This window comes from Elgaria multicarinata, chromosome 23 (genome assembly GCF_023053635.1).
Source record: "Elgaria multicarinata webbii isolate HBS135686 ecotype San Diego chromosome 23, rElgMul1.1.pri, whole genome shotgun sequence".
NCBI classification, from domain to species: Eukaryota; Metazoa; Chordata; class Lepidosauria; order Squamata; family Anguidae; genus Elgaria; species Elgaria multicarinata.
In genome coordinates, this window is record NC_086193.1 from 6270246 (window position 1) to 6284248 (window position 14003).

At 50.2% G+C, this 14003-nt stretch overlaps 1 protein-coding gene across 3 annotated transcripts in view; it reads right to left on the reverse strand.

Annotated features, from left to right (window-relative positions):
* Positions 1 to 386: 386 nt before the first annotated feature.
* Positions 387 to 14003, reverse strand: part of REXO1 (RNA exonuclease 1 homolog) — a 50230-nt gene continuing 36613 nt past the window's right edge. For 2 of the 3 annotated variants that reach the window (XM_063147171.1, XM_063147172.1), the window contains exons 10-16: positions 12743 to 12856; positions 10897 to 10970; positions 10043 to 10153; positions 8236 to 8351; positions 5486 to 5624; positions 5153 to 5273; positions 387 to 3010 (exon numbers count right to left, since the gene is read on the reverse strand). In XM_063147171.1, the coding sequence (XP_063003241.1) occupies positions 2922 to 3010; positions 5153 to 5273; positions 5486 to 5624; positions 8236 to 8351; positions 10043 to 10153; positions 10897 to 10970; positions 12743 to 12856 (764 nt within the window). In that variant the 3' untranslated portion in view covers positions 387 to 2921. Of the gene's footprint in view, positions 3011 to 5152; positions 5274 to 5485; positions 5639 to 8235; positions 8352 to 10042; positions 10154 to 10896; positions 10971 to 12742; positions 12857 to 14003 lie in introns of those variants that run through there. The other variant, XM_063147173.1, reaches the window with a different exon arrangement.

Here is a 14003-nt window from a genome sequence, read left to right on the forward strand (position 1 = left end):
CCCTTCCAACTCTACTATTCTATGATTCTAAGAGCAGAGTGTGAGCGCACACCAAACATTTCGTTCTGCGTAGACTCGGTGATTGAGCAGTCTATAGATCTTGACATTCTGTCTATTAAATAGTGGGTTTTGTTACTCTTCCTATGCTAATACATGTATTCTTTTTCCTTTTTTTTGGCTCCATAAGCCCCAGCCAGTGTGACCAACGGTCTGCGATTATGGGAGTCGAAGTCTGAAACATCCAGAAGGCACTCTGCTCCTGGTTTATACCAAGCAGGCAATTCTTTGAGCTTCCAGTAAAGGACACAAGTGAGAAAGTTAGTTGTTGTTTTTTACCGTTGCTCCAAAACCACCCTGTGCCCACAGAATTTTCTACAACTGTCATAGACCATGTCAGGATTTTCTTTTTATTAAAAAAGATTTACAAAATAGTGTTAACAGGTATACAGTTGTGCATATACAAAGTCTGCAGTTTTATTCCTGTACAGTGTTACAAACAGGTAGGAAGTTGCAGCCAGGGGCCGCCGTAGAGGGAGAATCCTGCATTCTTGAGTGCTAGATTTCCACCCCCACCCCACCCTGGAAAGAGGACTGTCTTACTTCAAATCTTGCACTTGAAGGAAGGAGCAAAGGGCAAACAGCAAAATGGCAGCAGCAGATTAAAAGGCATAAATTAGATTAACAGTCATCTGGGCAGGAGAAGAGTCTGAGCTAACAGGGAACGCCCTACAGTTCCCAGGATCCTGGGAGGACCTATGACAGTTAAACAGGTGTGAGTCCTGATATCAGCTTGTAGTGCAAATACGTCCCCTGGTTAAACAGGGAACAAGACAAAAACCATCTTTTCCCACTTGTTCCATTTCTAAAACATTGTATTTCCTCTCAGACCATGTGAGTGCGTGTTTGAAGAGAAAGAAGAGGGTGTTTTTTTTCCTTTTCTTTTATAACCCCCAAGGTGAGGGTTCTTACTGCTGCAGCTTTTCAATTATTTCTGACCCGGGTAACGTTTCTGCTGTTTCCCAGGCAGAGTTCGCAGCAAAAGCAGCACGAGGAAGCTAAGCAATCTCATGAATATATTTCCCCAAATGTTTTAAAAGGTCGTGGTGAAGCTTGGAGAGAGAGAGAGGGGTGGGTGGGGAACTGCTCACAACGCAGAAGGCGTTCCCAGGACTGTTTCCAAAGCCACACGGCAATGCCGTCAAAAGCCCAGTGTCTTTTCCCCCGTCTTCCATCCGAGACAGGATTTACGCAACCACCAATGGCAGGTCAAAGGACAAGGTGGTCAACGGGTTGGACACAGTCAAATTGGACCCGGAGGTCCAGAGGGAGGGAGTGCAGGCGACGTGTCCTACTAGTCCTTCTAGAACAGGGGGATTCACTACCTTCAAAACCATGGCGACCTCCCCACCATCTTTGCTCTCGGGTTGCAACATCTAGGGCTCCCTGCCTCCCCTTCCCAAAACCTGGAGCCCTGCGTGACCGTGCGTTACATGAACTGGACCTCGGTAAATAAAGGGACCGCTGTACACTTTTGGTGCTAACTTAATACACAAAGAGAATGGGGCTGTTGTAACAGGACGAAGTGATGGCTGCCTTGTAGAAATGAAACAGCAATAACACGTCCTCCAGTCAAGTGAGGTGCCGGTGAGAAGCAAGCTGTGTACGAGGCAGTACTAAGCTACCCTGCCCAACGGCCGCCAACCTGTGGGGGCAGCAAGGAGGCCGCTGCAAAGGTGGCCGTTCTCGGAGGCTCGGAAGCCCAAGCGAGGCAAGTCATTCGCGCCCAGGGAGAGGGAAGGTGGAGGAGGCAGAGCTCCCCAAGGAAATGCAGGGGCCGGCCAGGCCTCAGGCCTCTCCATCGAGGATGGGAGAACACTTCGCCACAAATGCGGACTTGCTTCCTCAAGAGCTGAGATGCTGCCTCGCCATCAGGTGGCTGCATGACCCCCCTCCCGTGGGCAGCTCCAATACCCTCTTAAAAGTTAAGTGAGAAAGCCTTTGGAGTGGGGGCGAAAAGCTACGGCATCGTCTTCAGGGTTTTGACAAGAGGGAGAAGGGAAGGAAGGGGGAGGCTTCCCCTCACCCCAATTTCTCCCAGGAGCCTTTAAAGATGTGCTCATCATAAACCTCAACGTTATCTATCCACCTTCCCCACCCTGTTAACGGTGCCAAAGCGGAATCCAGAAGCGATTTCGGAACGAGCAGCTACCGGACATCCGCGCCCCCTCCTCAGCCCCTCCAACATCAGCGGATCGGGACCAGCTGTTCTCTGGGAGAGTCTCCCTGGCTCCCAGCCCAGAGACAGAAGTGTGGAGCTCTCCCCTGGAAACGTGTCCCGAGGCACGAAAGCCCCCAGGTGGCCTGGCGTTCTATGGCCCCGCCACCCCCCTGCATTGCCCGCCCTGCTGACCCTGTCCATGAGGGCATCGGGGCCTTGGCCAAAGCTCTCTCCCCGGCCCTCTCTGGACCGTTCCCAGCTCTCTCCCCCAAAACGCCTCGCTGCCTGCTGCCATGGCTGACGCCTGCACTGTTCTGCCAGCCACGAGACCTCGGTGAAATCGGACACCTACGTTAGAGCCAAGAGTTTAAAATTCATAAATAGGGGAGGAGAAAGACTGTAGAGTTAAGTGCCTCAGGAGATTCTTCTGGTCTTCTCTGACAGGCCTACCTGAAAATGCTCCCTCGCCACCCCTGGCAGGGAGACAGCTGCTCTCGCGGGGTCACGTGCATTTCGTCCTGGCTGCGTGCCGGGAGAGTGGAGGTGCCCCGTGGCAGCCGCTCCTTCCTGATTCCTAAGGGTACCTATGAACAGAGAGGGGGGAAGTCTGGGATGTGCCCACTTCTGGCTGCAGGCATTTCTCAGAGGCTTTATTATTGCACTGTGCCAAAGGCGCAAAGGGCAGCGATTGCAAGGGGTCAGGTCACCGCTTGACTTTCGCGTCCTCCTTGATCTTCCACAGCATCAGCTCCATACAGGCTCGTGCATCCTCGCTGGAGTCGTGACCTTCCACTATCAAGAGAGAGAGAGAAAGAGAAAAACAGAGAGCTGTAAAAGATCCATTCCCCGGGGGAGATCAGCAACGTCCGCGATGCTAGCAAGACCGGAATACAAGAGAAGGGTGGGGGGGAAATCAACGTTATTTTGTCGTTCGGTGTTTGGGCTGTCCACGCGGCACAAAAGCACTTTGAATGGATTCATAACAGATCGGGCAAGCCTTGTACGCCAGTTCCTCCTATTTTTACTCGACCCACTAGGAGGACAAAGCACAGCACCTCATTTATGGTATTCCCATATTACTGGTGTCTGAAATCAAGCGCCAGTAGATAAAATTAGCTTCCGGGCGAAATATAAACTGTTTAAATGAGCCTCATGTGGCGCAGAGTGGTAAAGCAGCAGTTACTGCAGCCGAAACTCTCCCCACGGCCTGAGTTCGATCCCAGCAGAAGCTGGTTTCAGGCAGCCGGCTCGGGTCGACTCAGCCTTCCATCCTCCCGAGGTCGGTAAAATGAGTACCCAGCTAGCTGGGGGAAAGGTAACCGCGACTGGGGAAGGCAATGGCAAACCACCCCGCTAATAAATTTATTTATTTATTGCATTTTCATACAGTCTATTGCCCTCGTGTCCTGGCTGTGAACCTCTTGTTTGCAGCACCTGCCTGCTGGAAACAGGAAGGTGGCTCAGACGGACAATTTGGCCTAATCCAGCACGGCGGTTCTTACGAGAACAGTACAGAACGAGGTCAGGACAGAGCGCTTGTCCTATGAAGGGAGGTGTTGTGTTTCTCAAAACCTCCTGCCTTCTTGAGAGATAATAACAAGGCCTGCTAAGTAATCCACAAAGCTTTATTGAAGCCATAAACATCTCTTCCCACCTGAAGGGGGTCTAATCTCTTCGAACTTTCCCCCAGGCAAAACTATGCAAACTAAGTGAGACAATTATCCTTTCAAGAAGAATGGAAAGCCCTTTTCCCAAGACGCGTTAACTTCAGAGACTAGTTCTGAGGCAGCTTCTGACGGGATGCCAGCCGGGCGGACTTTCTCTCACCTTCCTTTAGCTCCGCCCGTTTTAGTCTGCAGCATACTCGAGGATCGGCTAAACTCTCTGTGCTCTCTCCTTCGGAAGAATACTGGCTTCCCACTGAGTGTGTATGAATTGCCCTTGAGGAGATAAGCTCTGGAGGGGGTTCACTCCCAGCTGGTGAAGAGCCCATGAGAGCTTCCTCCCACACTGGTCCAGGCTGGCCTGTGTCTGGCGCCGACTCCTCTACTTCAGAGTCTGATTCTGACTGATCACCTGAAATACCTTCTTCCAAACCAGGGGGAGCAAGGCTAGACCTGACAGGAGGGCTGCAAAGCCTTGGGCCCAAACCAGCCTGCCTAGGGTCCCAATCTGCCCGCCTGGGTTCCCCAGGTGGGGAACCTCTTAGCCACTGACAGTTTGCTGGTGTCCTGGCTTTTGTGCCATTTCACCACCACCGCTCATTCTAAAAGGTAGAGCTGTCTCTCCGAAGGCTTAGCGGCTGGCAGGTGTTTTGCCTCCCCCCTGGGAATGCCCCCCTCCCAAATGGAGCTCCAGGCATGGCCTGAAAGACGTTCTGCACCAGGGCTGGATGGCTGAGAAGGAGGGGAGAAGGAGGGCAACCGGGATAATCAAGGGTCTGGAAACAAAGCCCTATGAAGAGAGACTGAAAGAACTGGGCAGGTTTAGCCTGAAGAAGAGGAGATGGAGGGGAGACATGATAGCACTCTTCAAATACTTAAAAGGTTGTCACACAGAGGAGGGCCAGGATCTCTTCTCGATCCTTCCAGAGTGCAGGACACGGAATAATGGGCTCAAGTTACAGGAAGCCAGATTCCAGCTGGACATCAGGAAAAACTTCTTGACTGTTAGAGCAGTACGACAATGGAATCAGTTACCTAGGGAGGTGGTGGGCTCTCCCACACTAGAGGCCTTCAAGAGGCAGCTGGACAAGCATCTGTCTTGTATGCTTTAGGGTGGATTCCTGCATTGAGCAAGGGGTTGGACTCAATGGCCTTGTAGGCCCCTTCCAACTCTGCTATTCTATGATTCTACGAAATGCCACCAGGAGGTTCATCCAGAGCTCCAGGCTGCGCCACACGGATCCTCCCCCCCCCCCCGCCCCAGTCTCACCGCTGTCCTGGATGATGCGCTTGAGGTAGTCTGCCATCAAGGTGCGTAGCGCCCGCTTGTAAGGCAAGCCCAGGCGGTGAGGGAAGACGACCGCCGTGTCCACCACCATGCAATGGATGAGCTGGGAAAGGGAAGGAGACACAGCCCGTCTGGTTAGCTGCTCCAACACAGCTGTCTGGAAATGCAAAGCGGTCCATCCCCCCCCCCCCCCGGTCCCCCGTGCCAGTCTGGACAAAGTGCGTCTCAGAAGAGCCACTGGGAGTTAGGCAGCAGTCCAGAGCCCCCTCCCACACCCTGCCAGGGACAGGCACAGAAGCAGCCCCTTCCATTCACCTTTAGTGCAAACAAGTCGCTTTCCAAACTGTGCCCGATTAGGATCGTGTCCGCACTGAACATGCACAAGAGGACGGCTTGGACGTCCCGGATCGTGACGGACACGTCCTCCAGATCCGCCTCGGTGACGCCGGAAAACCTGCCAAAGAAAGACTGTTGTCGTTCAGGCCAGAAACCGACTCGCCCACCTTCAGCCTTAGGCCTCCCACAACGTTCACTTGGGGAGTCAGGGTTACCCACCCGCAGAGCCCCTCCCCACCCTCTGATTTTTTGCTACGGCACAAGATCCTTGTTTGGACACCTCTCCTGAATGGAAGGAACCAAGCCGAGGGACAACAGGCAGATTCCTCCGAGGGACAGTGCTTAGATCCAGGAATCAACGGTGGAGAAAAACAAAGGCTTCAGAATTTACGTGCAAACGTCCCCAAATCAGTTTGCCTGCTTTTGAGAGAGAGCAGGGCAAGGAGGGCACGAGAGTACTAGAACCATGCCATGAAGCTGAATGGTCGGAGACTGGGGACAGATTATTTATTCATTTATTTATTTATTTATTAAATTTATATTACCACCCCATAGCCGAAGCTCTCTGGGCGGTTTACAAAAGTTAAAACAGTGGACATTTATTATTATTATTATTATTATTATTATTATTATTATTATTATTATTACTATTATTTATTTATTTATATAGCACCATCAATGTACACGGTGCTGTACAGAGTAAAACAGTAAATAGCAAGACCCTGCCGCCTAGGCTTACATTCTAATAAAACCATGATAAAACAATAAGGAGGGGAAGAGAAAGCAAACAGGCACTGGGTAGGGTGAACTAACAGTATAAAGTCAGAACAAAATCAAGTTTTAAAAGCTTTAGGAAAAAGAAAAGTTTTTAGCTGAGCCTTAAAAGCGGCGATTGAACTTGTGGATCTCAGATGTTCTGGAAGAGCGTTCCAGGCGTAAGGGGCAGCAGAAGAAAATAGCCGAAGCCGAGCAAGGGAAGTAGAGGCCCTTGGGCAGGCGAGAAACATGGCATCAGAGGAGCGAAGAGCACGAGCGGGGCAATAGTGTGAGATGAGAGAGGAGTATACTTTTGTAAAAGTATACAAAATTTAAAACCATCAAAAATATAAATACACCACTATAAAACAGCATTTAAACCACAACAGTTCTGGGGTCCTTTAAAAAGCAAACAAACTTAGCATATGTTGTTAAATGCCTGGGAGAAGAGAAAAGTCTTGACCTGGCGCCGAAAAGATAACAATGTCGGCGCCAGGCGAGCCTCGTCGGGGAGATCATTCCATAATTAGAGGGGCCACCACTGAAAAGGCCCTCTCTGTTGCTGCCATCCTCCAAGCTTCCCTCGGAGTAGGCACTCGGAGGAGGACCTTAGATGTCGAGCGCAGATGAAAGGAAGGACCTCTTCACACAGCGCAGAGTTAAACTCTGGAATTCTCTACCACGAGGTGTTGTGAAGGCAGGCAACTGGCATGACTTTAAAAGAGGGTAGACAAATTCATGGAGAATAAGGCTACTAGTCATGATGGCTATATACTGATGAAGTACCAGAGGCAGGACGCCCATACTCCCCAGTTGCTGGGGATCACAAGTGGGAGGGTGCTATTGCCCTTACGCTGGACCAGATGGAACCAGTACGACAATGGAACCAGTGACCTAGGGAGGTGGTGGGCTCTCCCACACTAGACGCCTTCAAGAGGCAGCTGGACAACCATCTGTCAGGGATGCTTGAGGGTGGATTCCTGCATTGAGCAGGGGGTTGGATTCGATGGCCTTGTAGGCCCCTTCCAACTCTACTATTCTATGATTCTATGATCAGGAAAAACGTCCTGCCTGTTAGAACACTACGACAATGGAACCAGTGACCTAGGGAGGTTGTGGGCTCTCCCACACTAGACGCCTTCAAGAGGCAGCTGGACAACCCTCTGTCAGGGATGCTTGAGGGTGGATTCCTGCATTGAGCCGGGGGTTGGATTCGATGGCCTTGTAGGCCCCTTCCAACTCTGCTATTCTATGATTCTATGATCAGGAAAAACGTCCTGCCTGTTAGAACAGTACGACAATGGAACCAGTGACCTAGGGAGGTTGTGGGCTCTCCCACACTAGAGGCCTTCAAGAGGCAGCTGGACAAGCATCTGTCAGGGATGCTTTAGGGTGGATTCCTGCATTGAGCAGGGGGTTGGATTCGATGGCCTTGTAGGCCCCTTCCAACTCTACTATTCTATGATTCTATGACCTTGACCTGATCCAGTTTGACTCCTCTGATGTTCTGGTAAGAGGGCAGCGTGGGCACGGGAGCACCACGAAAGGCCTCCACCTAAGACCCCGGAGAGCGGCTGACAACCACAGCAGACTAGACTCAGTCAGCCAAAGGCAGCTGAATAGTTGACTACTGTCACTCTAAATTGCACAGGCCTTGGTTTACAAGGCAATGCTCTGTCTTGCTGGGCCAGTTCGCACGTAACGCTAAGCCACCACAGGTTAATTAACCTGCGGGGTTTTGAAGTGTGGACCGGCCACTATTTTGACTATGGAAGCCGTGGCGGGCTTGTCGTGTTGTGCAAACCCAGACGGCACGGGTTAAATACTCAGGTAACCCATGCCACCCAGGTTCACGCACCATGGCTTGCGTATTCAAAATGGTGGCCAGCAAACCCCACAGGTTAATTAACCCGCAGTGGCTTAATGCTGCATGCAAGCTGGTCCTCTCCCTCTCTTTTTCTCCGGGTACTCACCGGGTGTTGTAATCCACGACCTTATGGTCAGGTTTGACAAAGGTGTCGTAGACCACCTTCAGGTCCGAGTTGATCACGGTGATTCGCGTCAGCTCCAGGCCTTGCTTGGTGTAACACTGCAGAAGCCGAGGAAGAAGAGAGGCAAGGGATCATTTCAGGGATCGCCACAGATTACAAGGCAGCGGTGTATTATTCAACCAAACCTCAGCCAATTCTGCAGGCAAATATCGCCAAACCAATTTGGCAATCCACATGTGCGAACATCAGGAATAAAAGCAGATTCTTACAAGATTTAGAGTCCCCCTCCTGCACACCTAGAATCATAGAATAGCAGAGTTGGAAGGGGCCTACAAGGCCATCGAGTCCAACCCCCTGCTCAATGCAGGAATCCACCCTAAAGCATCCCTGACAGGTGGTTGTCCAGCTGCCTCTTGAAGGCCTCTAGTGTGGGAGAGCCCACCACCTCCCTAGGTCACTGGTTCCATTGTCGTACTGCTCTAACAGTCAGGAAGTTTTTCCTGATGTCCAGCCGGAATCTGAGTATTTTTCAATAGTTGGGGGATGGAATTTTGGTAGGCTTTGAATATATCTTTTCATTTCCATCCTGCCTTTACTCCAAGGAGCTCAGAGTGTTCTTTCCCCATCCGTCTGTACTCCCAGAAGAATTGTCAGCTGGAGCAGTGCCATTCCTGGCAAGGAACGAAAAGCAAGATTCCCTGGCCAGCAGACGGTCTCCTCCTTGGCTTGATGTTATGCCTGGGAACGGTGGATGCAAACTCCCAGTGGCCCTGGAGCCATAGGGCGCTTCCCATCTGCTTTCCAGTCCTGGGGCAACTCAAGAGTTCCCTTGAGAACGCAAATATCTCCCTCTTGTTCCTCAGTAGGCCCATTTTGGCTAATGGCTATCAGCACTCATTACGATTAGAATATGTGATAGGCTCAGTTGCATTCTTTTATATACGTAGTAAACTCTGATTGTAGTCTTTACATTGTTATTTTTTACACACACACACACAGACCAGACAAAGGCCTTAAGAGGAGGGCAGACATGATAGCACAGTACTTGAAAAGTTGTCACACAGAGGAGGACCAGGATCCCTCTCGATCATCCCAGAGTGTAGGACACGGAATCATGGGCTCAAGATTCAGCTGGATTCTGGCTGAACATTAGGAAAAACTTCCTGACTGTTAGAGCAGTACGACAATGGAACCAATGACCTGCGGAGGCAGTGGGCTCTCCCATCTGAGAAGCCTTCAAGAGGCAGCTGGACAAGCATCTGTCAGGGATGCTTTAGGGTGGATTCCTGCACTGAGCAGGGGGTTGGACTCGATGGCCTTATAGGCCCCTTCCAACTCTGCTATTCTATGATGCTATGATTCTATGCATGTTGGGCAGGTTTCGCCTTGAGAAGACTGAGGGGAGACATGAGAGCACCCTTCAAATACTTAAAAGGTTGTCACACAGAGGAGGGCCAGGATCTCTTCTCGATCCTCCCAGAGTGCAGGACACGGAAAAATGGGCTCAAGTTACAGGAAGCCAGATTCCGGCTGGACCTCAGGAAAAACTTCCCGACTGTTAGAGCAGTGCGACGGTGGAATCAGCTACCTAGGGAGGTTGTGGGCTCTCCCACACTAGAGGCCTTCAAGAGGCAGCTGGACAGCCATCTGTCAGGGATGCTTTAAGGTGGATTCCTGCATTGAGCAGGGGGTTGGACTCGATGGCCTTGTAGGCCCCTTCCAACTCTACTATTCTATGATATTTCTATGAAATGCTCTTGGCACCATTCCACCTGCGGGCTCCACTCACCATTTCACAGTCTAAGGCATAGATGCCGGGACAGCCATCTGCATTTGGTAGCTTCTCAAAAGTCTTCACAAAACCCTCCAGGTTCTCCTTCCGGCCATCATGGACATGTTGCTTCAAGGGGAGGGAGGGAGAGAAGAGGAAATAAATCTCCTGGAGAAAGGAGCAAGAGCCCTCGAATTTCACCCAACCTGAATGAGCAAGCTTTCCCGTTAACTGAAAATAACCGGCACAGCGAGAGGAGCCCACCGACTCTATGAAGCTTGCAAAAGCCAACCTGAGTGACTATGTTTTGCAGTTCTTCCTAGAGGGAGGGTCATATGAAAATGAAAAGGAGCTCTTCCGCCCGCTCCCATAAGGCGAATTAAAACGGGCAGCAGCCGTTGAACAATTGGGAGGCCACCACAGAAAAGGCCCTGTCTCTCGTTGCCATCCTCCGAACTTCCGTCGGAGTAGGCACTCGGAGGAGGACCTTAGATGTTCAGCGTAGTGTACGGGAGGGTCACGTCGGGAGAGGCATTCCGTCAGGTATGGTGGTCCCAAGCCGTGTAAGGCTTTATAGGTTAAAACCAGCACCTTGAACTGGGCTTGGAAACGTACAGGCAGCCAATGCAAGTGGGCCAGAGTGGGTCTTATATGTTTGAAACTTCTGGTCCTGTTTATCAATCTGGCCGCTGCATTTTGCACAAGCTGCAGCTTCCGAACCGTCTTCAAAGGCTGCCCCACGTAGAGCACATTGCAGCAATCTAATTCGGAGGTTGGAGTCATAGAAACACGAACTCAGTTTAATCCATTGCCGATTTCTCTGGCCTCCCAGTGGCCTGACCTGGCAGAAGGCCGCGCAGAGTGGGACTTACTTTCGCAACTTGGCAACCGGCGGAAGCCACCGCTCCGGAACAGCAGTTGTAATGCGTTTCCCAGCCACCTGGAACTGAAACAGGGAGGGAAGCTTTGAGCCAGGCGACACGTCAGCGCAGGCAACGAGGGCCCATTTTCCGAGGCGTAAATGTGAGTGACCGAAGGATACGCAACGGCCCCTCTGGTGGAACCCGATCCTTGATTTATAACATTCATGGGCTGCCTTGGTGTCATGCACTCAAGACACTTCACGATATAAGGGAGGGTGACCCTATGAAAAGGAGGACAGGGCTCCTGTATCATTAACAGTTTCATAGAAAAGGGAATTTCAGCAGGTGTCCTTTGTATATATGGAGAACCTGGTGAAATTCCCTCTTCATCACAACAGTTAAAGCTGCAGGAGCCCTGCCCTCTTTTAAATCTGGTCACTCTAGTATAGCTCCTGCAGCTTGAACTGTGGTGATGAAGAGGGAATTTCACCAGGTTCTCCATATATACAAAGGACACCTCCTGAAATTCCCTTTTCTATGCAACTGTTAAAGACACAGGAGGCCTGTCCTCCTTTTCATATGGCCACCCTATGTAAGGGACGACTTCATCATCATCATCATCATCATCATCATCATCATCAATTTATTTCTTACCCGCCTCTCCATTTTGATCGAGGCGGGGAACAATAAACGATAAAATACCGTATTTTCCGGCGTATAAGACGACTGGGCGTACAAGATGACCCCCAACTTTTGAGAAGATTTTCCTGGGTTAAAAAGTCATCTTCTACTGGGCGTATAAGACGACCCCCAACTTTTGAGAAGATTTTCCTGGGTTAAAAAGTAGTCTTATACGCCAGAAAATACAGTACATAAAACTGAATTAAAATATAATATGCATTGTTAAAAACATCCGAAAACATCTTAAAATTCCACTGGATGGGCCTGCCAGAAGAGATCAGTCTTTACAGCTTTCTTGAATGCTAGTAGACTGTCAAGTTGATGAGTCTCCTCCGGCAGGCCATTCCACAGTCTGGGAGCAGCAGAAGAGAAGGTCCTCTGGGTAACAGTTGTTAATCTAGTTTTTGCTAGCTGAAGGAGATTCTTCCCAGAGGACCTGAGTGTGCAGGGCGGATTGTACGGGAGAAGGCGATCCCGCAGGTAACCTGGACCCAAACCATGTAGGGCTTTAAAGGTGATAACCAACACTTTATACTTTGCTTGGAAACTAATTGGCATCCAGTGAAGAGATTTTAAGACTGGTGTGATGTGGCCACCCCTAGGTGTACCAGTGACCAGCCTGGCTGCCATATTTTGAACTAGTTGAAGTTTCCGGACTAGGCACAAAGGTAGCCTTATGTAGAGTGCATTGCAGAAGTCGAGGTTTGAAGTTACCACCGCGTGCACGACCATCTTTAGGTCTTCTAACTCTAGGAAGGGGCGCAAAAGAAAAAGGTACTGGAGAGGGGAGACGAAAGCAAGCAAACTGCAAGGCCCAGCTCTTCCATAATGAAGCTGCAACGTGACTACAGAGAACAGCTGCCGATGGAAAGGGAGGAGCCACATGGCAACGGGTCCCAGCCAAGCTGATGGAACGGTGGTGGGGATATTACTATCTCACTTCTCCTTCTGATGCATCTAGGCTGTATACATCCAAACGTATTTATTCTATTGCAACCCCGAGGTTGCACTGACAGATTCTGCCCGTTTAAGCTTCACAACCATCCCGGGCGGTAGGCTGGGCTCAGATGTTTGCTTAAACTGCTGAGCAGGGATCTGAGGTGAGAAGGAAGGATCACAGATGCCTCCACAAGAGGGAGAATGGAATAAAAAAGATGACAATACAACGAATTACCTCTTTGCTTGCGCAACCGTCCCCAGTGATGGACGCATTCCTCCTTACGGACGCAGTTACCAGATGCCGTCACCATATACTCCGCGCCACAGCGGCAGCAAACTCGGCAAGGACCTATATAAAAAAAGGGCACGCGTGTGTGTGTGCGCACAGCGATTTCTTATCAACCCACGTCTCCATTCTTAAATTGTCTGCTTTGAAAGATCTGGTGTATATTTTTAAGGAGATCCTCTGAAGATCCCCCGCTTACTAGATCGAAAGCTGAATATGAGCCAGCAGTGCGATATGGCTACAAGAAAGGCAAATGCTATTTTGGGCTGCATTAATAGAAGTATAGCTTCCAAATCATGTGAGGTACTGGTTCCTCTTTATTCGGCCCTGATTAGGCCTCATCGAGAGTATTGCATCCAGTTCTGGGCTCCACAATTCAAGAAGGACGCAGACAAGCTGGAGCGTGTCCAGAGGAGGGCGACCAGGATGATCAGGGGTCTGGAAACAAAGCCCTAGGAAGAGAGACTGAAAGAACTGGGCATGTTTAGCCTGGAGAAGAGAAGATTGAGGGGAGACATGAGAGCACTCTTCAAATACTTAAAAGGTTGTCACACAGAGGAGGGCCAGGATCTCTTCTCGATCCTCCCAGAGTGCAGGACACGGAATAACGGGATCAAGTTAAAGGAAGCCAGATTCCGGCTGGACATCAGGAAAAACTTCCCGACTGTTAGAGAAGTACGACAATGGAATCAGTTACCTAGGGAGGTGGTGGGCTCTCCCACACTAGAGGCCTTCAAGAGGCAGCTGGACAAGCATCTGTCAGGGATGCTTTAGGGTGGATTCCTGCATTGAGCAGGGGGTTGGACTCGATGGCCTTGTAGGCCCCTTCCGGCTCTGCTATTCTATGATTCTTTGATTCTATTCCCCTATCGTCTCGTCCTTGTAAAACTGATTTTAAAGAAAGAAAAAGAAATATGTTTTTTTTCCTATCAAGCACCACAAGCAAACAGAGAATTCCACTACGTCCAACTATTATAATACTCTACACCTGTGCCTCCTCATGGCATAGCAAAGAACTGCAACAGGCATCAAAATACAGAAATAAAGTAATTTGGCTGCATGAAAGTGCATGTTGTGAACCGGTTTCCTTGCTTCTGCAGAAGAGAAGCTTTACTTCTGACGCCAGGAAACATTTGGACTATTTATGCCAATGAAGGCTGACTAGGGCCCCAAGCCACTTTACCTGGATCGTGGCTTTAATTCAGCTTAT